Source organism: Amphiura filiformis, chromosome 6, assembly GCF_039555335.1.
Source record: "Amphiura filiformis chromosome 6, Afil_fr2py, whole genome shotgun sequence".
In the NCBI taxonomy this organism is placed as follows: Eukaryota; Metazoa; Echinodermata; class Ophiuroidea; order Amphilepidida; family Amphiuridae; genus Amphiura; species Amphiura filiformis.
The window spans coordinates 9,410,336-9,430,852 of NC_092633.1; the positions used below are offsets into that span (position 1 = coordinate 9,410,336).

General features: G+C 35.8%; 1 protein-coding gene across 3 annotated transcripts in view; it reads right to left on the bottom strand.

Annotated features, from left to right (window-relative positions):
- Positions 1-20,517, bottom strand: part of LOC140154938 (voltage-gated delayed rectifier potassium channel KCNH8-like) — a 353,162-nt gene that overhangs the window by 4,730 nt on the left and 327,915 nt on the right. For all 3 annotated transcript variants that reach the window (XM_072177597.1, XM_072177598.1, XM_072177596.1), the window contains 9 exons: positions 12,963-13,173; positions 11,745-11,936; positions 9,379-9,578; positions 7,095-7,201; positions 6,652-6,794; positions 5,548-5,653; positions 2,496-2,610; positions 1,353-1,585; positions 779-954 (listed from right to left, as the gene is read on the bottom strand). In XM_072177597.1, coding sequence (XP_072033698.1) covers positions 779-954; positions 1,353-1,585; positions 2,496-2,610; positions 5,548-5,653; positions 6,652-6,794; positions 7,095-7,201; positions 9,379-9,578; positions 11,745-11,936; positions 12,963-13,173 — 1,483 coding nt within the window. The remainder of the gene's footprint in view (positions 1-778; positions 955-1,352; positions 1,586-2,495; positions 2,611-5,547; positions 5,654-6,651; positions 6,795-7,094; positions 7,202-9,378; positions 9,579-11,744; positions 11,937-12,962; positions 13,174-20,517) is intronic.

Genomic DNA, 20,517 nt, shown 5'->3' on the forward strand with positions numbered 1-20,517 from the left:
TTTTGATAAAAAGCGTTTGCCGGCTAAAATTTCAACATTGTGTTACGTAACCCGTGTTCACCAACCCGTATAAATTTTCTGTCGAACAAAAGAGGTCACGAAGTTGCTGTCGTACTGTTGGAATCAATGAACTACTAGTATCAACTACCCAGCAAACATATTTTACATAAATTTGGTTCGCTTGCCTAACTCATTTGCAAAAGTACGGTAAATAATTTGGTAATTTATGGTAATGTCCATGATGATGCCAGTGATGTTTGTGGGGGTGATAATGGTGATGATGTTGATAACGAAAATGATGATGAAAGACAGTGTTGGTCGAGAAATAAACCAACATTTTCAAGACACATTCTGGCTCTTGGGTCTGAAGATCTATGATCGAGTCCTCATTAATTTGTGACACGTAATACATGTTAACAATTTGAAGATTGTCATGTTACACTGGTCCACATTAATGTAACACATTCCAAGATTTCTGACTTGATAATCGGCAACAAGTAATGTGATATATTCCAAGATTTCCGACTCAAAAATCAGCAACAAGTAATGCAAGTAGCAGGGAAGGATCGATGTTGGCTTTCAGTATGAGTCTGTCTTGCAGATGTTATATTAAAATTTCATGGGCCAGTAGAATACTGTATTAGTGGTCATGTCCTAATTTCATAGGTTTAACCATTTTTAGACTGCAAGACTATCTGGTGAAGGACAGTGATGACAGAAATGTTGTTCACTGGACAAGCCTACAATAAAGGAGGAGGATGCTTTGATGGTTACTGACCTTGTGTTAGTTGTGGAGATGTATAGCTGGGTCTTAATATTCCACCATCTGCATGTCCTCCTAAAACTCTTTGGCGGGGCCCTAATGTTAAGCTACGATTTCTTGGGTTGGAACGACTAGGAAAATCAAATGTTCTTCTGTACTGATTGGCGTCATCTTCTACACCATCTACTATCCTGTAGAGAAAAACAAAAAAATATCATTATAATTTGATCAGCTTGTAATCGGCGGGAATTGTTAGGTTACCACTACGCCGAAAATTAGACCCATGTTAAGACTGATATAGTTGACCTGTCTGATGTATATTGTGTGTTTTATATAAAGTAGACAAAGTACAAGATTTGAATAAATAATTTGTGATCACGAGACAAAGTTGATGATGTTATTAGGCCCACAGATTACAAGCTGAATCTGTGAATCAAATGATCACAACAACCGAGAACCGCACAATTCTAGTTTTGTCTACTTTTAGATAGTTCCAGGGAATTATTTTAATACTGTTTTCACTGAAATATACTCTCATGCCTGTGATCCATCATCCTAGCATTATCAATGCCAATCATGATGTCCTTACCTTGGACTTAGCTCTGCAGGTATTGAAGAAGTGCCTACAGAACTAGTCATATCTAATGTCATATGTCTGTTTTCCATGTACAGATCACTGGTATCCGTGGCAATGCTCCTCCCTTCAATCTCTTTCAAGAGTGCATTTGTTTCTTCATCATCTTCTTCATCAGTTATTTCTGAGATGGATGTAAGACGATTACGCCGGCTACCTAACCCACTTGGCTCCGATAATAAGTCAGCCTAATTAAGCAGGTGAGACAAGAGAAACAATTTGGACTTAAAGTGACGGAAAAAACCACCCTGTTTTACGGGCCTGATGACCCAGATTTTGCATTTTGGGAGAATTTTTATTTATTTTATACTTTTTGCTAAAATCAATCGTTTTTGCACCAAATGAAATTGATTGACTGTAAAAAAATTCAGAACATTTTCAAAATCATCAAAATTTTGCTAAATTTTAAAGTTTTCTGTGATATTTTAGAGTCATTTTAGCCTCCAGAAAAAAACTCCCGACCAACAACCCTACTTCAAGAGTCCTTCTGTTGATAAAACTAGGGTGTTTTTTTGTTGCCTAAAGCAATTTTTATTTGCAGAAATAATGTTAGGGTTGTAAGAAGCACCAGTTGGTATGTTGTTTTAAAAGGGTTGTCACTTTCTACAAAAGCTACCAAGGCTTAAAATTGGAAAAAAATGGCAAGTATGAAATTGTATGTCCTCATCTGATAGCAACACATGACTTCTATCATAGGGTGGTATTTCATTACAAAACTTTTAACTTTGAAATGTGGTAACAACATATGTGTCAAAATTATCAAAATAAGCTAAAAAAAAGAAGAAACCTTTTTTAATTTGAATTAGTCTTTAACAAATATGGTGATGCTGTAGTTGATTAAAACTATCCTTTTCAGGCCTTATCTTTTGAAAATTACTGGCGAGTGACAAACCACTCTCTTCAAAACTTGTCAGGTGAGCTGTAGGTGAGTGATTTTAATCACTTGTATTATTATTACACTAAATGTAGGCGAGTGATAAAAAGCTCTCCTCAGATTAATTTTAGGTGAGTGATGGCGAGTGATCACTCTCACTCGCCTCAAAAGACAAGGCCTGCCTTTTGTCGATCTTCAACTGCGAATAATGTAATATATCCTACCTCTGTATCATGGTCAGAGCCTTCCCTGAGGTTAAAGGTCAGATCCTTACATATTTCATCTTTAAACTGTTTCATATAGTCTGTGTAGTTGTTGAGCACCTCTATCAAATCATGTCTGTGAAAAGAATGAGTGTAACACATTATTTAAGGTTGGAATAGTTTGGTGTCAGATTGATAAACTAGCTATTAGGAAAACAACCAAAAGAAGGGATTTGGGCACCTCTAAATTGACCCATGAACATCCTTTTAAATCAATGTTCTAGTACTGAATACAGATATTTCAGTTTCCAATTCTTTGGCCAACGAACAGAAAGAAATGCTGGCCATTACATCATTTAAATTTGAAGTACTAAGGCATCAGAAACAAATATGTTCGATCTTTGGATCAACCGTTGATGCTGCTTCGATGCTTGTTATTAATGAACTATCAACTAATTAATCAGAATTAAAGCTAATATTATTTATATTGGTCATATCCTATTGCCCTACAGGCACAAATTACTGTTTTATCACAAGTAACAATTTAGTAAATTAATTGGTTTCATGAATAATAAGGATCAACCAAGCATCGATGGTTGATCGAAAGATCAAACTAATTCCGTTTTTTAAAGTTGCAAATCTTTTAAAAACTAGATTGTCTCAGCAGCAGGGGACATTAGGCTGTCATGTGCATCTAGGTGTAGAGGCTTATCCTCTTATTCCCACTTGAGCATTCTCAAGTACACTTAAAGTTTTTGGTCTCCTGGTCAATTCAGTTTTAATTTAGGGGTTGTTGTTATGTTGTTATAGCAACAAGCTCAGTTTTTCTGTCCAGTCAGCTGTCACTTTAGTGGTGTGCAGCCATTCAGGTTTCCTGTCTTATTTTTTCATTCCTTTGTTATGTCCATAATTCTCCTAGTGATGCACTTGCAATTGTTCCTTCGATCTTGATGGGCCAAAAAATCCCACCCACCCTCCCAAAAGCTGGAAGGGTGAATCAGTTAACTAAATATGGTTAAAGATACTCCAATAAAATGGTATGTCCAATTATGCTGCTTTATGCTTAAAAATAGAGGCTTTGTATGGAATTTCTTCAAATCTTGAAGAATATCATTAGTAGATTGTCTCCACTTTCTACTGCGTTTTATAGAAGGGGTATGATTTCTTTGTATGGTGTTTCTTCAAAAGCTGAAGAATCTGGACTGTAGATTGTCTCCACTTTCTACTGCGTTTTTATAGAGGGTGGTGGAGTTTCTTCAAAACCTGAAGAATCTCGTCAGTAGATTGTCTCCACTTTCTACTGCGTTTTAATAGAGGGTGGGGGAGTTTCTTCAAACCTGAAGAATCTCGTCAGTAGATTGTCTCCACTTTCTACTGCGTTTTATGGTATTGATTGGTTTTATTGGGCTATTGAATGCTTTGTATGGAGTTTCTTCAAAACCTGAAGAATCTCGTCAGTAGATTGTCTCCACTTTCTACTGCGTTTTATGGTATTGGTTGGTTTTATTGTGCTATTGATTGCTTTGAATGGAGTTTCTTCAAAACCTGAAGAATCTTGTCAGTAGATTGTCTCCACTTTCTACTGCGTTTTATGGTATTGGTTGGTTTTATTGTGCTATTGATTGCTTCAAAACCTGAAGAATCTCGTCAGTAGATTGTCTCCACTTTCTACTGCGCTTTTTATAGAGGGTGGTGGAGTTTCTTCAAAACCTGAAGAATCTCGTCAGTAGATTGTCTCCACTTTCTACTGCGTTTTTATAGAGGGTGGGGAGTTTCTTGAAACCTGAAGAATCTCGTCAGTAGATTGTCTCCACTTTCTACTGCGTTTTATGGTATTGATTGGTTTTATTGAATGCTTTGTATGGAGTTTCTTCAAAACCTGAAGAATCTCGTCAGTAGATTGTCTCCACTTTCTACTGCGTTTTATTGATTGCTTTGTATGGAGTTTCTTCAAAACCTGAAGAATCTCGTCAGTAGATTGTCTCCACTTTCTACTGCGTTTTATGGCATTGAATGGGTTTATTGGGCTATTGAAAGCTTTGTAAGGAGTTTCTTCAAAACCTGAAGAATCTCGTAAGTAGATTGTCTCCACTTTCTACTGCGTTTTTATAGAGGGTGGTGGAGTTTCTTCAAAACCTGAAGAATCTCGTCAGTAGATTGTCTCCACTTTCTACTGCGTTTTTATTGAGGGTGGTGGAGTTTCTTCAAAACCTGAAGAATCTCGTCAGTAGATTGTCTCCACTTTCTACTGTGTTTTATAGTGGGTTGCCTTCATGCTTTCCTCCCTTTCTACTGCGTTTTTATACCAGGGTTATAAATGCTTTGTTGCTTATTTGGAGTATCTTTATTTACTTGGTTGTAAATAACGGTGGATTTAATATATTATATATCAGTAAATGGTTTAAGCATTGATGCCAGATCTTGCTGATTACAAAATGTTCGTTTGCTAGTGTTGGCATTGTTTATTCTTTTGGAGATTTCTAATTATTTAATTGCGGTTAAAAATGCTGTTTTCCAATCCAATCCTCTGTTTGATCCAAAGATGTATCTGTTTAAGATATGCTTAAGATTTGCTTAAGATGAAATTGGTTAAATGTGATTCAGAAGTCAACTTTTGTTTGTCCAGCCTGTATGGTTGGCTTGTACACATTTTCCAATAATTTGTGTGTTTATTGATTTATATGAAGATAATCAATAATTCCAAATGCTTGCTGCAATTAATTATCTCAATGTATATAATTTGTTTAATTGATATGAAATCTGTTATTATCTCAATATAGTCTTAATTTCTATGAGATTGTGAAATTATTATAAATAAGCTTATGTGTATTAAATGGTCCTCATGATCGTGGGGCAATGCGGAGTCTATTCTTTGCGTTGTTGTGCTTTCCTACTGTCTCGAGACAATTTGTTTCTATTGTCTAAGTACACATGAGTAACACTAAATTACCAAATAATGGATCTGCAGAAGAACTCCCTGACCCAGTATGCATAATTACCTGTTGATGGTCACTATATCACAGTATGCATAATTACCTGTTGATGGTCACTATATCACAGAATGCATAATTACCTGTTGATGGTCACTATATCACAGTATGTAAGAGCATGGACATCACCACTAGATTGGATCACAGAATCAACTTCAAATAAATCGCAACCAAATAAATCACCTTTACCTGAAAATGAGAATCCAAAGTGTTTTAATAAAATGATAAGCAAGAGTATCAGCTAGTGTACCATTTGATATGTCAGTTGTACTAAAGTAATATCTGGTCAAAGTCTGTGTTCATATGAACATGAGTCCCGGTAATGAGTTCAGATGCATATGGTGATACGACATTTTCTGCCATAAATGCTAGCTTTAAATTGACAACATACTGTAAAAAATTAAAAGGTGTTTCTTTAAACCATGATCAAAAGTATCACATTATTTTCTTAATATTTTGTTTTTATTTGACTACTTATATTTGCCTATATCTCACTTTGAAACAAATGGATATATCACTTTGCATGTGAATTCTTCATACATATAAATTTAACATTAACAGGTTTTTCAAAAAGTTGTTTTTTAAAGTTGCTTGAAACAAGCATCTGGAGATGACAGCATCAGTGGCAAATCAGTGCATAGCAATTCACCCCCATACAGTAAGCATTTGCGTTAGGACCCTGATGTTGTCACCTGGCATAACGCTGATGTGCACATTGTTATCGAATATCATTACTGCGCATTTTGATGCCATGAAATGTACAGTAACAATGTGCACATCAGCTTGGAGCATCACTCTGAGGAAGCAATCGGCCAAGAAGCTGAAAGCCTAAATGTGTCCTGCTCCAAGAAAATGAGCATGAAGTCACTGGGGCATTTTAGAAGATAATGCAGTCCATTAAACAAAGCAAAATTTAATACAAAACAAAAGAAATTCATAGATAATATATATTGATTTTTGAAGATTACAGCAAGGAGCAATACCAATAGTAACAAAATTTTGTATGTTTTCAGTTAAACCTTATAAAAATAATAATCAGGATTAGCTCAGAAAGTAATTTTGTCAATTTATGCACGTTTTGTAAGAGCAGACAGGTAACAAAATATTGTGAGTAAATGAGATTTGATGTTAGAAGCTACAAGTCTACAAATGCATCTATTTCATGACATATATTTCATTTATCTTACCTAGGATGGCCACTACCATGTTTTCTCTGAGGATTTCCATGGAGCCATTAAGAAGAAAGTAAATGGAATTCAAGGCATCACCTTGGTGAATAATGTATTCTCCTGGAGCACAAAAACTGGTCTTGATTCCTAGTGAGATGGATCTGGAAGGTATGAACATATTGAGTCATCCACAATGTTAATTTTTATGTGTGTCAACAATGTAGGAAGTAGGACCAGTCCAGCCAATCAGCCATTCCTGAAAATGTACAAATGTCTGTCCGTGTTTTAAGCATCAATGCTCCCTATGCCAGCAGCTTACAATATAAGCTGCACTATGTGAATCCCTGTCTACTGGTCGTGTTCAAGGTCATATATTGATGTCAATTTTTTTACAAAACCTGTTTCAGGTCTTTTTATAAAGTTGTGTGGTTAGCAAAACTTCAAACTTCCTGGTCACTTACCTTAGGCATCCTTGGCTTGCGTCTGCAAATATCGGCAGTGCAAGAAATTCACGATGTAGGTGCATAGCTATGTCAGCTCTCAACTCCTCCGGAAAGGAATGCATCATCTACACAGTGGAAAAAGTAGGGTATTAATAGAGATCAGTAGTTAGTCTCAGTTGGTTTCCAAATATTTGCCAGGCTTACCGAGATTTACAATGCTAATCTAGAATAGATTACAATGCTAATCTAGAATAGATTACAATGCTAATCTAGAATAGATTACAATGCTAATCTGGAATAGATTACAATGCTAATCTAGAATAGACTGGTATTTGTCACACTTATCTAGATTAATATGCTCATCTAGGCTCTGAATTTGAAGAAAAAAAACATACAATTTATGTAGAAATCTGCACATAATTCTATGTTGTTTGTACGCTTTGGTAGGGATGATTTTGTTTGAAGAGAGTTGCCAGGAATGGATTAGTGAAGGCTAAATCAAGAGTAGAAATCAATGGCCTATTCTTCGTGTACGCATACACTAAATTAGCCTATGTGTCAAGACTTGATTGATGGATTAGACCGCTTTATTCTGTAAGCTGTATAATCCCTGTCTTGATACAAGGCTAATTCTGAGTATGCGTGTGTGAATACCAAGTGGATCTGATCATGGAACAAATTAGGCTATTCCAGTTGAAATCCATATACCCCCTATGGAAGACAGGAAGTGTAGATTTCAAATGGAGTCACCAATTCAGGTAACTCCATTTTAAATTCACACTCCCTGTATTGAAAATTAAGGGCATGTCTTCCACAGGGGGTGTATGGATTTCAACTGGAATAGTCCAATAGCATCAGTCATCCTAGTGTGCTTAATAAATCCAATTTGCTCTGATTAGAAATCGATGAGATTTTAATTCTTTTAAAAATCAAAATATTAAAATATTAAAATATTCCAAGTACAGTAGCTTTGAGAGATAATCAAAGTTCACTGCAAAATGAACCTGTTAACATTGATCAAGGATAACAATGTTATTTGCAAAATGAAAATTTATTATAATTTTCCATCGATTGTTTCTTGTTCAAGAAAATGCTTTTGATGTAGTATTTTGATGAAGTACTTTCAACATATCAGTGATTTACCCAGCAATTGTTCATCCCTAGGTTAATTGGTTCTTTGTGCAGCATATTGTATACATGCTCAACAGCAAAGATGGCAAAAGCCTAAATATTGTGAGTATTTTACTGGATTGGACACTCAAAACATCACAGATATTTGAATGCAAAATCCAACAAATGTATCTATTTCATGCTTTCCATTACTTGGTGGTCACTCGATAGTTGGCCCAACAATAACTTAGAAAATATTTTTGATCCTTCACACAGCTCAAAGAGTTTGCCATGATTTGCCATGGATATGTTCTGTAGATTTAGTCCATTGACTAAGGCCAGTGACCATTGTTGAGGAGAAGGTCCATTGAGTACATTGTATATAATCAATATTTTTGACAAAAGGAGTTGTTCTTGTCAATTTGTAGCCATGTACTTTTGATTATTCACATAGCTTCTTCAAATCACTGTGTATACTACATCCATCCCAAAATCTGATTGCTATTATTATATGGGTGAGTGGACAACAAAAGAATTGGTTTCTCCATAGGACCTGTACTTAATCAATTTTTGGAACTGGCCGGTGACTAAATCTTTATTGGGGAAATTATTATGTGTCCACCAGTAATGCAACATATTTTTTTATTTTTCCACAGCATTATTGAACAAAAAGGGTGAGGTCAGTGAAGGGGAAGGGTTCTGCCCACAGAATTAGAGAAGGAGAACCGGGACTCGACCACCATCTTGATGCGCTTGAGGCATTCGTTGACATGCAAGCGCAACATGGATGATGCACACTATCGGCAAGGACCTGTATACCCCCAATTTTCTCCCCATAGCTGACGGCACAATTGTATGTGGCAGTATAGGGATCAAGTCCCTGTTCTCCTTCTCTAATTCTATAGTTCTGCCTCATGTGAAGTACAGTCTAAATCAAAATGATTAGTACCCAGGATGGCAAATATGTGTGTGCCAAATATATTCACTGGGCCCAAATTGCAACATACAGCCTGTGAGAAAACATTGCTCACTATATGCATCTGTTGTTTGTTTTCCAAAACTCAGTGGTAGGTACGGGGGTAGGTAGTATATATTTTGTGTAAGAGCAAGGGTCACTTAAGGATATGGTGTAGAACAATCTGTCCTCTTAAATACGGAACAGAGATGTAGTAAATTACTTTGAGGTACTTACATCAGTGGTATCAATGCCCATACTAACAGACCACATGGTGCCAAAGTACTCTTGCATTCGTCTTTTGAGTGGTGGAGGTAAATGATGAGATTTGATGAAATCCTTGAGGTCGCGCACTTTTTGGTGGTACTGAGATCGCCTGGCATACATTCTTTGTACAATGGCTGTGACATTTCCAAAAATGGCAGCGTGGCTTAGAGCTGTGGAAATAATGAAAAGCAAAGCATTGTACTCAATATGTAAGAAAAATCATCAGTATCTGAACCTTCTAGCTTAGGATTATGATTATTCTGACTTCATTTACACCGTATTGTTAATAATGTTTATAGTTATTAGTTGTTTTATATTGTTTTAATAAGCATCCCCAAGTGACTGACTAAAGCATCCAAGGCCCTAATTAGGTTGAATATGGTATCATAATATTTAAGGTTTGGTTACGTTACCTCTTGGATTTAGAAAAGTAGGTCTAGAGTTGCAGGCATCAACCTACTTGTAAATGCTGGAGTGGCATTTATAAGCATCATTCTTTGATCTCTTGTTCCAGTGTCTGTTGTGTTATATGTTGTGCATGTTGTATTGTAAACTGGTTTGAGCCTTGTTTATCATGGAGAGCAGATAGGCAGGGGGTTTGGATATCTGCCTAGAATGCAGAAAGACACAGGTTTGGTTCCTATGTCAGTGCATAGCGTAATTTAACGAAAGCACACATCAGTCAGCAGGACAGTCACGCAATACACAAAGTGCACATCGCGTGATCAGACTATTATATAGAGCTTGTGCCAAGTTTTAATGGCAACACATTGGGTTGGTTAAACTGTTCTTTCCCATTCCTAGCTGTAGACCATAATCTTCTAAATAATTTGTGATTAGATAAAAGTAGTTTTGGAAGAGCTGATGTATAAAATTGTGTCAGTTTTGCCTTAAGCTGAATTTATACTCTATCATTGAGCGCACTATCTCATTGGCTAAAACCCAATTGCTATCGCTTAGCGATGTAGTATAAATTCAGCTTAAGATAAAGTATGCATGTTGTGAACCTGAGTGAGCATTATCTCTTAAGACTCAACAGTTTAGTTGGGAGTGAATTATTAAAATACAAATTATGTGGCTACAAATCTTGTAACAGGCAGTAACAGGCAATAACAGGTGTCCACACACACAACACACTTTGTGGGTAGAACTTCATTTTGAGATGACCGTGAAAAGGGTCAATATTTGAACCACTATACACTCATACACACTTAATATTTGTGTACTACCGATTATTACTACTTTAGTGTCACTTCTACTTTCAAACTTTTCCAATGTAAAGGAAGAAATGCTATTCTTAGTGACTTTGGTTCCCATAAGGGGCCACTCACGACTGACTATAAAGATAAAGGGTGCATGTTTGCATTTGCAACCAGGCAAGTCACTTGCATGGCAAGGTAAGGTATTGAGTCAAAAAATTGTGCATTTTGGCTGAAAACCTTTGTTTCAGAGGATTTGTTTTTGTGTGATGATTCCTTTGCTGCTAGGATGAAATTAGTCATGAGAGTCATAACCCTTTGGTCTTTGGGTGACACAAGGTAAGGTGATGTCATGAGAGTATTTGGTCACGCTTGTGTACACTACAATACTTGGGTGACCCTTTGGTCTTTGGGTGACACTAGGTAAGGTGATGTCATGAGAGTATGTTGGTCACTGATGCTTGTGTACACTATAATACTTGGGTGACCCTTTGGTCTTTGGGTGACACTACTGAGGTAAGTTGATGTCATGAGAGTATTTGGTCATGCTTGTGTACACTACAATACTTGGGTGACCCTTTGGTCTTTGGGTGACACTAGGTAAGGTGATGTCATGAGAGTATGTTGGTCACTGATGCTTGTGTACACTATAATACTTGGGTGACCCTTTGGTCTTTGGGTGACACTACTGAGGTAAGTTGATGTCATGAGAGTATTTGGTCATGCTTGTGTACACTACAATACTTGGGTGACCCTTTGGTCTTCGGGTGACACTAGGTAAAGCTAGGTAAGGTGATGTCATGAGAGTATTTGGTCAGACTTGTGTACACTAAATACTTGGGTGACCCTTTGGTCGTTGGGTGACAGACTGATGTTTGTAAAGGCATGTGAGTATTCTCTTGTTTTCGATATTTTTGGTAAATAATTAGCCAAAATGCATGTTTTTTTTGTTTTGCCCAAATAAAACATTTCCATGCCCATATTTCAGTACATAGAAGTAATACAGTATTTCATGCAGCAGCAGATAATAATTACAGCAGTATTCAATTAAATCATCTTTCACTTACTTCAGATCTGTGACCTAAAAAGAGAACAAAAAAGTTTTATAGCCTCCCTTAAAGTATTGCCGGATCTCACCTCCTATAAGCATGACTACAATGGTAAATATTTTCTCTACGTCGGTGTTTGCAGACACATTACCAAAGCCCACACTAGTCAAGCTACTCAGAGTATAATAAAGCGCCGCAATGTATTTGCTATCCGTGTCCGGGCCACCGGACTTGTTGAATATTGGGTCATCCATTCTCTCTCCTAATTCATAGAGCCAACCTGTTGATAAATATATGCAGAGTGTGAAGTAGAGGATCAAGTGATAGCACAGGGCTTAAGTAACAGAGAATCTTGCTTTCCCATAATGCAGCATTCTATGAATCGGCAAAAAAAACCACATAATTTTGACGAAGTCTGGCAATTGATTGCTTTGACTTTGGTTCGAGCAGACAATATGCTTTTAAGTATTTAAAAGTCATTTGAAAATGACTTGAAGTCATTTAAAAATGACTTTTTGATATTAACAATGACCATCCCATTTTGTAGCACAATTTCAGCAATGCATCATGGGAAAACAAGTCTCTGCTGTAAGTAGTAGCCCTGTAAGATCAAACAAGGTGTGCTTGGAATAAAGAGATAGGGACATTGGACTTGGAATTGGACATCTGGTTGTTGAGTGAAAAGAATGATCTGAATTGAAATGGTATGTGGATCAAGCCAATTGATTAGCAAGTTGGTTGTGTCTATATACTTGTACATTAAACAGGGGGTATTTAAGACAAACACCCATACGGGTATGCTCTCCCGGAAAGACCATTCTTATTGGACCACGCAGCTGTGAAAGACCCCAGAATTTACCCTTTGTAACCCTAATTTAGAAGCTTGGTGAAGCTCATGGTTGAGCTTCAAATATGCCCTCGTTGGTAGCCTTTGCTGTCAGATAGACAAACTTTCAATGAACCTGTCAAAAAGGTACACAGTAATTAATTGACCAGTTCATGGTTTTTTTAAACATCACAGATGATGGCACATTACTACTATAGTTTTCAGAAGATTCCCTAATTTTATCTGCAGACAGAATTCTACTTTCCATTTACCTAAGATGATCTTCCTTCATGTTCACACAGCTTGACCATATTATACTTGTGTGGTCTGGAATATGTAGAAAACTAAAGTGATATCCAAAATTCCTGTTACAAGTGTAACTCAATTATAGGCATAATTTTGAGAAGTACTTCAGAGACATATATGGAAATAATGGAAGTTGTACATTAGTTTATAATGATATTAGTGTAATAAACCTACCCAGAGTCCAGTTTACTGAATTTGTGCCCATTTCTTGCTCTCCAATCACATACCAAATACACGCCAACCAATGGGCCATCATGGCAAAGGCAATCATGAGAAATGTAAGCACAACGGCACTATACTGGGAGTAGCGGTCCATTTTTTGTAGTATCCTGAGTAGACGCAGCAGTCTTGCTGTTTTCATAAGTTGAATCATACTAGCACCTCCCTGTAATGAGTTAATACAATATTGTATCAAAAATGGTAGGAAGCTTTTTCATGCCCTGATCCCAGAGTAATGTAGTTGCATGAGTAAGAGCTAGCAAATTAGTAAAGAAGGAAAAGTGCTAAGTTCTTGAAGAGGCAAATAATGTGCAGTTTAGGAATGGGTTTAGGAATCACTTTACACCTCTACCAATGTTTGAAATGTAAATGCAAAATCATACGACACCCTTACCTACCACCACATTTGAGCATGTATGTATTCTTATACTAGGGAGACTTCATAGTGAAATTGTTTTATCGTTAAGATTTAAAGAGCAAGATTAATGCTCTGTATGTATTTTATGAGTACTCTTTTGATTTTTTAAGTAGTTATTGTACAATTCTGAATTTAAAATAGAGAAAAGCAAACAAGGCAATGTCAGAGAAAATGAAGCACAGCAAAAAGAGATGAAAGAAAAAAAGTAAAGAAATTTTGTACAAATATATTTAAGAAATAAAGGGTAATGCAGTATCTTTTACTCCCAAATATTGTGTCCAAGGCAGGAAAATGTGAATGATGAGGCGTAGCCAAACCCATTATTTAAATGTGAGTACTGCTGAGCACACATTATTTGAGTGTAAAAGATGCTGCAACACTCTTTATTTCTATTCTATTACCACAAATTTAATGTGATTTAAGAGAAAATACCACTTTTTGTCCAAATATTTTAAGTTGTTTACATCAAGATAGGGCGCATATGTGTGTTTTGCAGAAAAAGTGTGCGCATAACTGTACATAATGCTCTGCTTTGAATATGTCACGCTTAAATGAGTTTCAGATGAAATCATTCAGGCTACATTATTGCAAATGTATGTGCCCTCACATGACATGTTTGGACCAATCACAGTTCGCGATTTTGACTTATGGACAGTGAAGGTAATAGAATTATTTCCCTGATATACCACATGCAAAATGTGATTAAACCTGTAATGACGAAAACAAAATATTCAATGCATTAAATGTATGCTTAAACCAATTCTGTTGAAGAGAATTTGCAAATTGGAAAAGAAAGAGAAAAAGAAAATAGGTAAAAAAATAAAAATCACTTGAAGTTCAAAATGTGATGAACAACACCTGAAGTTCATGCAGATGCAAACTATTAAACTTTTTAAGTAACAAATGTACAAAATATTACGATAATTAGTTATTGTCCCAGAAGAGCTATTCCTGAATGTGTCATTTAGTCAAGTCAATGGACCATTTTGTACAGATCAGAATTCAGGAGGTGTGTACTCAGTAAATCTTGGCCCTCTTTTCACACTTGTGGTCATAAAGTCAAAAGTTAAATGTACAACTTTCTTTAAATGTTGGCATTGTAAAGCATAATTAATCCTAATAAAGCCTTGTTCTTCAGAGCATGCATAGATGTAAAAACCAATTCCATACCTATTGAAATGGAAAATAAAAATATCAACAAATTGCATAAGGCATCTGACTGATAAGAAAAAATGAAAGATACTGACACATTGGTAGGCTACCTGTTTAGTTTCAAAACATCAAATTTGTTGTTTCCATTTCTTATTTTAAAGGCTAGGTTTTACAATCAGTAATGTCACTTGTGTATAGTGTGTTGTTCTCAAAAGGACTCAAAAGGGGGCTAGTGTGGTGAACCATATAGTGTGTCCCAATAAAAATGTTATTCTGCTATATAACTACAACAATACACACTATAACCATACAATTTAAAAAGGATTGTGTAGCCCTATGTATTTCCTACATGTATATGGAAATTATGTTCAGTTCGGTTCAGTGTTTACAAAGAAATGAATGATTATCTAACACATGTCACAAGGCAATTCCTTTCAAATTTGACCATGAAGAGCTTGTTCATACGTGCTCATTCTGATTAGATTTTTCCCTACAACTATTTTGTTTCATGTGATCATTTTGGCATTCACCGTTCATGTTGAGTGAGGTATCTTAATTGATTTCTGTTGTGGAATGATTCCCATAGTTCTAACATAAGATTGGTAAACATTCAATGAACTATCTTAAGTCTTGAGATAATGTTAATAATACATTTTTGTTATTTGCCTCCACCAGGAATTGAACCGGGGACCTCTTGCACCAGAGTTATAGATCTTAACCACTGGGCCATAATGCTCTCAAATCCATCCTGATTTCATTACTGAATACAACAAGCGACACCTAGAAGTGACAGTGCAATTGTGCAATACAGGACCACCAAAAAATCCAGTCTTATCCTATTGCGTTCTGAACCCTTTGCACTCCTGGCTATGCACTGCCCATGCTAGAGGAGAAGGTTCACTTGTGTTGCTTTTGTGGCTGTTGATTTTGTTTTTCAGGAGGGGTCATATGCAGGGGAACTGAAAATCTGTTTTTAAGGAGGCACACAGGATCACTAATTATCCATTATTATTCACCTCATAACTCGAAAACTATTTATGTAAAGTATATAAAAGTATAAATTTTTTGAAAGGAAATGAGCTCATAAATCCATTTAAAATGTCAGTTTTGGGTCAAAAAGTACAATTTACAAGAAAATCCCAAAAAACGGCTTTTTTGACCCAAATTTTTTGGTCCGCCATAAAAAAATTATTTGAAAATCAAAAACTGTAAAACATGAATTTTATTAATTTAGACAAATAAATCTAGAAAGTGTTTTTTTATTTTTTTTTAATTTTTTTTAGTTTTTAAAATATAGGCAAAAAATCAGTAAAAACGTGTGACCCGTGTTCAAATTTTTGAATTATGGGTGATAAAAAAAGTTCTAGGCCCTAATTTAAAAAAATGAAAAAACACTATCTAGATTTTGGCCATATCTAAACGTTTGACTTAAAAACTTACCTCAGTGATGCTTCATTTAGACGCTATGGCGGACCAAAAATGGTTAAAAGTGGTCAAAAGTGAACTTGCCGAAAATCGCGATTTAGAAAAATACAGCGAATTTTAGGTCCATTTTTGAAGATTATTCCATAAATATATAATCCGGTGACTTGTGACGTTTGGTCAAGTTAGAAAATGAGAAGGGGCGTCCAACTGCAGCAGATTGGCATTTTTTTGGTGATTTAGAAGGTAAAATATACAATATGACAAAATTATCCGTGCACATTCGGCAGATGTTTATCCACATGGTGTAGCCATTTTATTTACTTCAGTCTTGTTTCCATGGTGCAGCAGAGCGTCCGGCAAGGCCGTGGCGTCGCGTCGGCGTTTGCGGCGCGACTGGGCGCGCGGACCGCCAGACAGGTTACGCGAATAAGTTGCACAGTGCATGGTCGTGTTGCCGCGAACGAAACCATGATTATGTAAGCACAATGTTGTCCTGTTCCGTATAAAAAAGAGATCATGCTCTGTATTAAAATTTGCGGACATCAGAACATTAAAAGTAGCATAGAATAACTGACAAGCAATTATTTTAGCAGATAATCAGGAAGTTTTATGAAATGAAGAATAAATTGAGACATAATCATGATAATTGCGATTTCTGTTTTGTCCTAATTTTCATAATTTTGCTTTAAAAATGCAATGTTTTTAATTTATCGTTTTTGGTGATTTTCATGATGTTGTTACTACTCGCTGCTTTTTCTTGAGAGGCACCACCGCGGCCCGTCCGCGCCAAAGATAGAGGCCTAGGCATTTTAACACCCGTTATAGCTATAGGCCTACCTACATCACAGGAATCCCAAGTAAAATTTTAAAAGTTTCTGATGTGTCGCATTACTCAATATTCCGTTTTTGTTATGTAATTGTTTGTTGTTATCATATTTTATTTTTAACTTTTTACGGAATATCAAACACGTATACAAAAGTCATAGGCCTATTATAGGCCTAAAGCCACAATAAAGTTGTAAAATATTTTGTAGGCCTACCGCATAAAAAGTGAATAAAATACAACAACAAAAATTTTAAAAAATGTGTCTGTTGTTGTTTTCAATCAAATAAACGTGTAAAAAGTGGGGTAAAAGTTGTAATATGTCTTGAATAAACTTCTTGTAGAACGGACAAAAAGTAAGCCTATATATATGTTAAACGGGCAAAACACGGAGAGGTCACAAGAAAACTGAAAAACACGGAAATTGACATAGCCTAACAAAACCGAATTTCAAAACTAGAAAACGGAACACGTATGGCTTTAAATTAGATTGTGGTTTATGCAGTAGGCCTACAGTATATAGGCATCATGCTATAAAGAGCGTTTTAAAACACTGCATGAAAACATTCACGAAAAATGCTTTAAAGCAGTTTACCTTTTAAAGTATACAGAAAACATTATAAACGTGAAAGTTGAAAGCCAGACAAACATGCAAATAAAAAGTCATTCGGCCAAAACATTCGCAAAAAGTGTTGTAAAACCAAAAACCTTTATCGCAATCATGGCATATGGTAGACCTAGGCCTACTAATGGAAATGTAGTTAAAATGGGTTATGAAAAAAGCATGAATTTGCGTTTTCGATTATATTTCTCGTTTGAAATTATTATTTAGCATTAAACCATTCATGAAAATGCTTTCTTAAACGCGTGCTCGCTATGCCGATTTCAAATATCGACATTTTGACATAGAGTTGTAGGCCTATGCCATGCCTAGATGGTCGATATGATGTATTGAAATGTCAACGCGTTTTGACATTGCGTTAATGGTCAATCAGTAGTAGAGAACATTTGAAAACGAATCTTAAATCCGTGTTTTAATAACACTTTGAAACATTATTCAGGGCCTTAGGTATCTAATATAGGCCTACCGATAGTAACTGCTTGCTTTTTTTTATGGTCTTCAAAATTAAGACGAGACTGAACGACCGCAGAGGCCAGGCTGGGACTGCATAAAATATAAGCTAATAATAATAGGCCTATATTCTTGTCCAACTACACCAACTTGGTAAATCAAATAATAACAATGAAATGAAATGAATGAATGAATGAATGAATGAATGAAAATGAATGAATGAATGAAATAAAACAAATTTTTAAACATAAAATAATAAGCCTAATGATGTACTATACGGGCTAAGTCCAGCCTACTAGCAAAATATTTAGGGCCTATACGTTTTCTATCTATCTACCAGATTGCGTCATCATTACAGGGCTTCTTACGGGTAACTACTTCTTACAGATAAATTTCATCTTTTCAAGTTCAGAATGAAACTTGAAAAACAAAACAAAAACAAACAAAAAATTCACTATTATGTTCATATAAAAAAACAACACTTTATACCCCCGGTACCCCAGGTCAACATAAAAAGTGGTAACCATGTGTGTTCTTCCTTTTTCAAAACCCCCTTTTCACTGATTTTTCATTGATTTTACCCCCTTTTTTGCCAAATCACTGACAAAATCAGGGTAAAAATACCCCCCCTTTTCAAGGTTTTCAATGAGAAGATTTCCAGACACCCCTTTTCAAATATTTTAATATATTAAGTACAAAATGTGCAAGTATGAACATTACTTTGTGTCTGTTGTACTCCCAGATGATCCTGTGTTATTAACTGGGGTAATTACAATGCCTGTATACTGATTTTAATTGAAAATGAACCAAAGAGGAACAATCCCTCAAAGTTTTGTGTACAGAGGTTCCTTTAAAGTAGCTTTGTTAGTTTGACACATGTCAAATGCCCCAGTAAGCTTACTTTGATTTATTTACTTCACGAACGAACGGCGCGACGCCAAACTTCAAGTGCAACAGGGAAGAGAAACAACGATACAAAATAAAACTTACATGCATCAGAATTCGAAAAGAATTAAAAACCAAGGAAAAATATCACACGGTCGGTCGTAGAATTCGCTCCAATCACTGCCAATGTTTCCCGCAATGTTTTCAATTCACCACATGGAAAAGTGTATACGGCAGACTCGGGCTGAAGACATCGATCGAACGAACCTGTGAAATACCCCTTTTTTTAAAAATTTCGCGGAGACAATGCTCAGAATACCCCCTTTTTTCGCGATTTCGCGGTCCGCGATTTCAGTCAACAAAATACGCCTTTTCCGCGAAATTTAGAACACACATGGTTACCACTTTTTATGTTGACCTGGGGTACCGGGTTTATACCACTATATCAGCCGGTTTTTTTGGCGAAATTTATCGAGTAGGCCTACTGATTCTGGGACGGGGACGGTGGTGGTCTGTCGGCCCGCAGTTTCACAATGCAATGGTGCAAGCTTTACCTACCTTGGAAGAGATCAATACCATGAATACCGTACGATAAACGCCTGATCGCGATTGGCGACTCCAGCGCCTCAATCAGCAATCACCTCGCCCATCCAGTTTACCATGTGTGCGTGTCTTTGCTAGCTATGCCGCAGTAGCAGCGTTCATGAGAACGCGATCTATTATGGAAAACAATGATTTATTTGCTTTTGCATTTTGACGATTTTTATTGAAAAAGGGTCTTTAAAATAGCTTTTCTTATGGTTCAAATTTTAAGATTTCTTTAAAATCTATTAATGACAAGATAAAATACGGTTTGAAGATGACATTAGTGATGAAAACTCAATTTTGGCCATGTAACACTTCAGTGATCCTGTGTGCATCCTTAAGGGATCATGATATTGGAAATGTTAGAGGGGGTTGAATACCCCCTTACCCCACCATTACTGTCACATCACTCTGATCCTTAGTTTAATCTTAAAACATAATCAAAAGGAAAGATTTCATAAAGTGGGTTATCATTTTGCATCAGGTTAAGAATTAAATTTAGAAAACAGTTGAAGATTCCATTAAGTGAAAAGTGGGTTATCATTTTGAATCGGGTTAAGGATTAAATTTAGAAAACAGTTATCATGTTAGAATCGTATCACCATGTGGAAATGTAAGCAGCAGAAATGGGTCTGCGACAAAGATAACAGAAATAAAAAAATAAACATCAGGATTCCATGTTTTTGGATTGAACCCATTTGAGATTTGGATAAAATGTGTTTTATGGTAAACCAAAATTGTGAAATAACAGTATCAACCACAAGCGATGTTGTTAATTATATACAACAAGCAGCAATGTTAAAAAATATTGGAAAGATACCACAGAAAGTCTAAAGAAAATTATTGTCATGCATTGATCAATGCAAATTTGAAAACTTATAACTTGTATTTCAAAGGCATGCTGATAATTAGAGCCAATAATAATTTACTAAATATTTCTTACTTAATAAGATCTTTAAAAGTAAATTTGAGAAAGTGAAATGTATTGTCATAATTTTGAATTTGGTCAAAATTAAGTTTGGTGACAGCTATACTGTTATAGAATTTTATCACCGTGTAGGAATGTATGAAGCAGAAATGGATCTGAGAAAAGGACAACAACAGACAAACAAACAAACAAACAAACAAACATCAAGATTATATTTTTCTA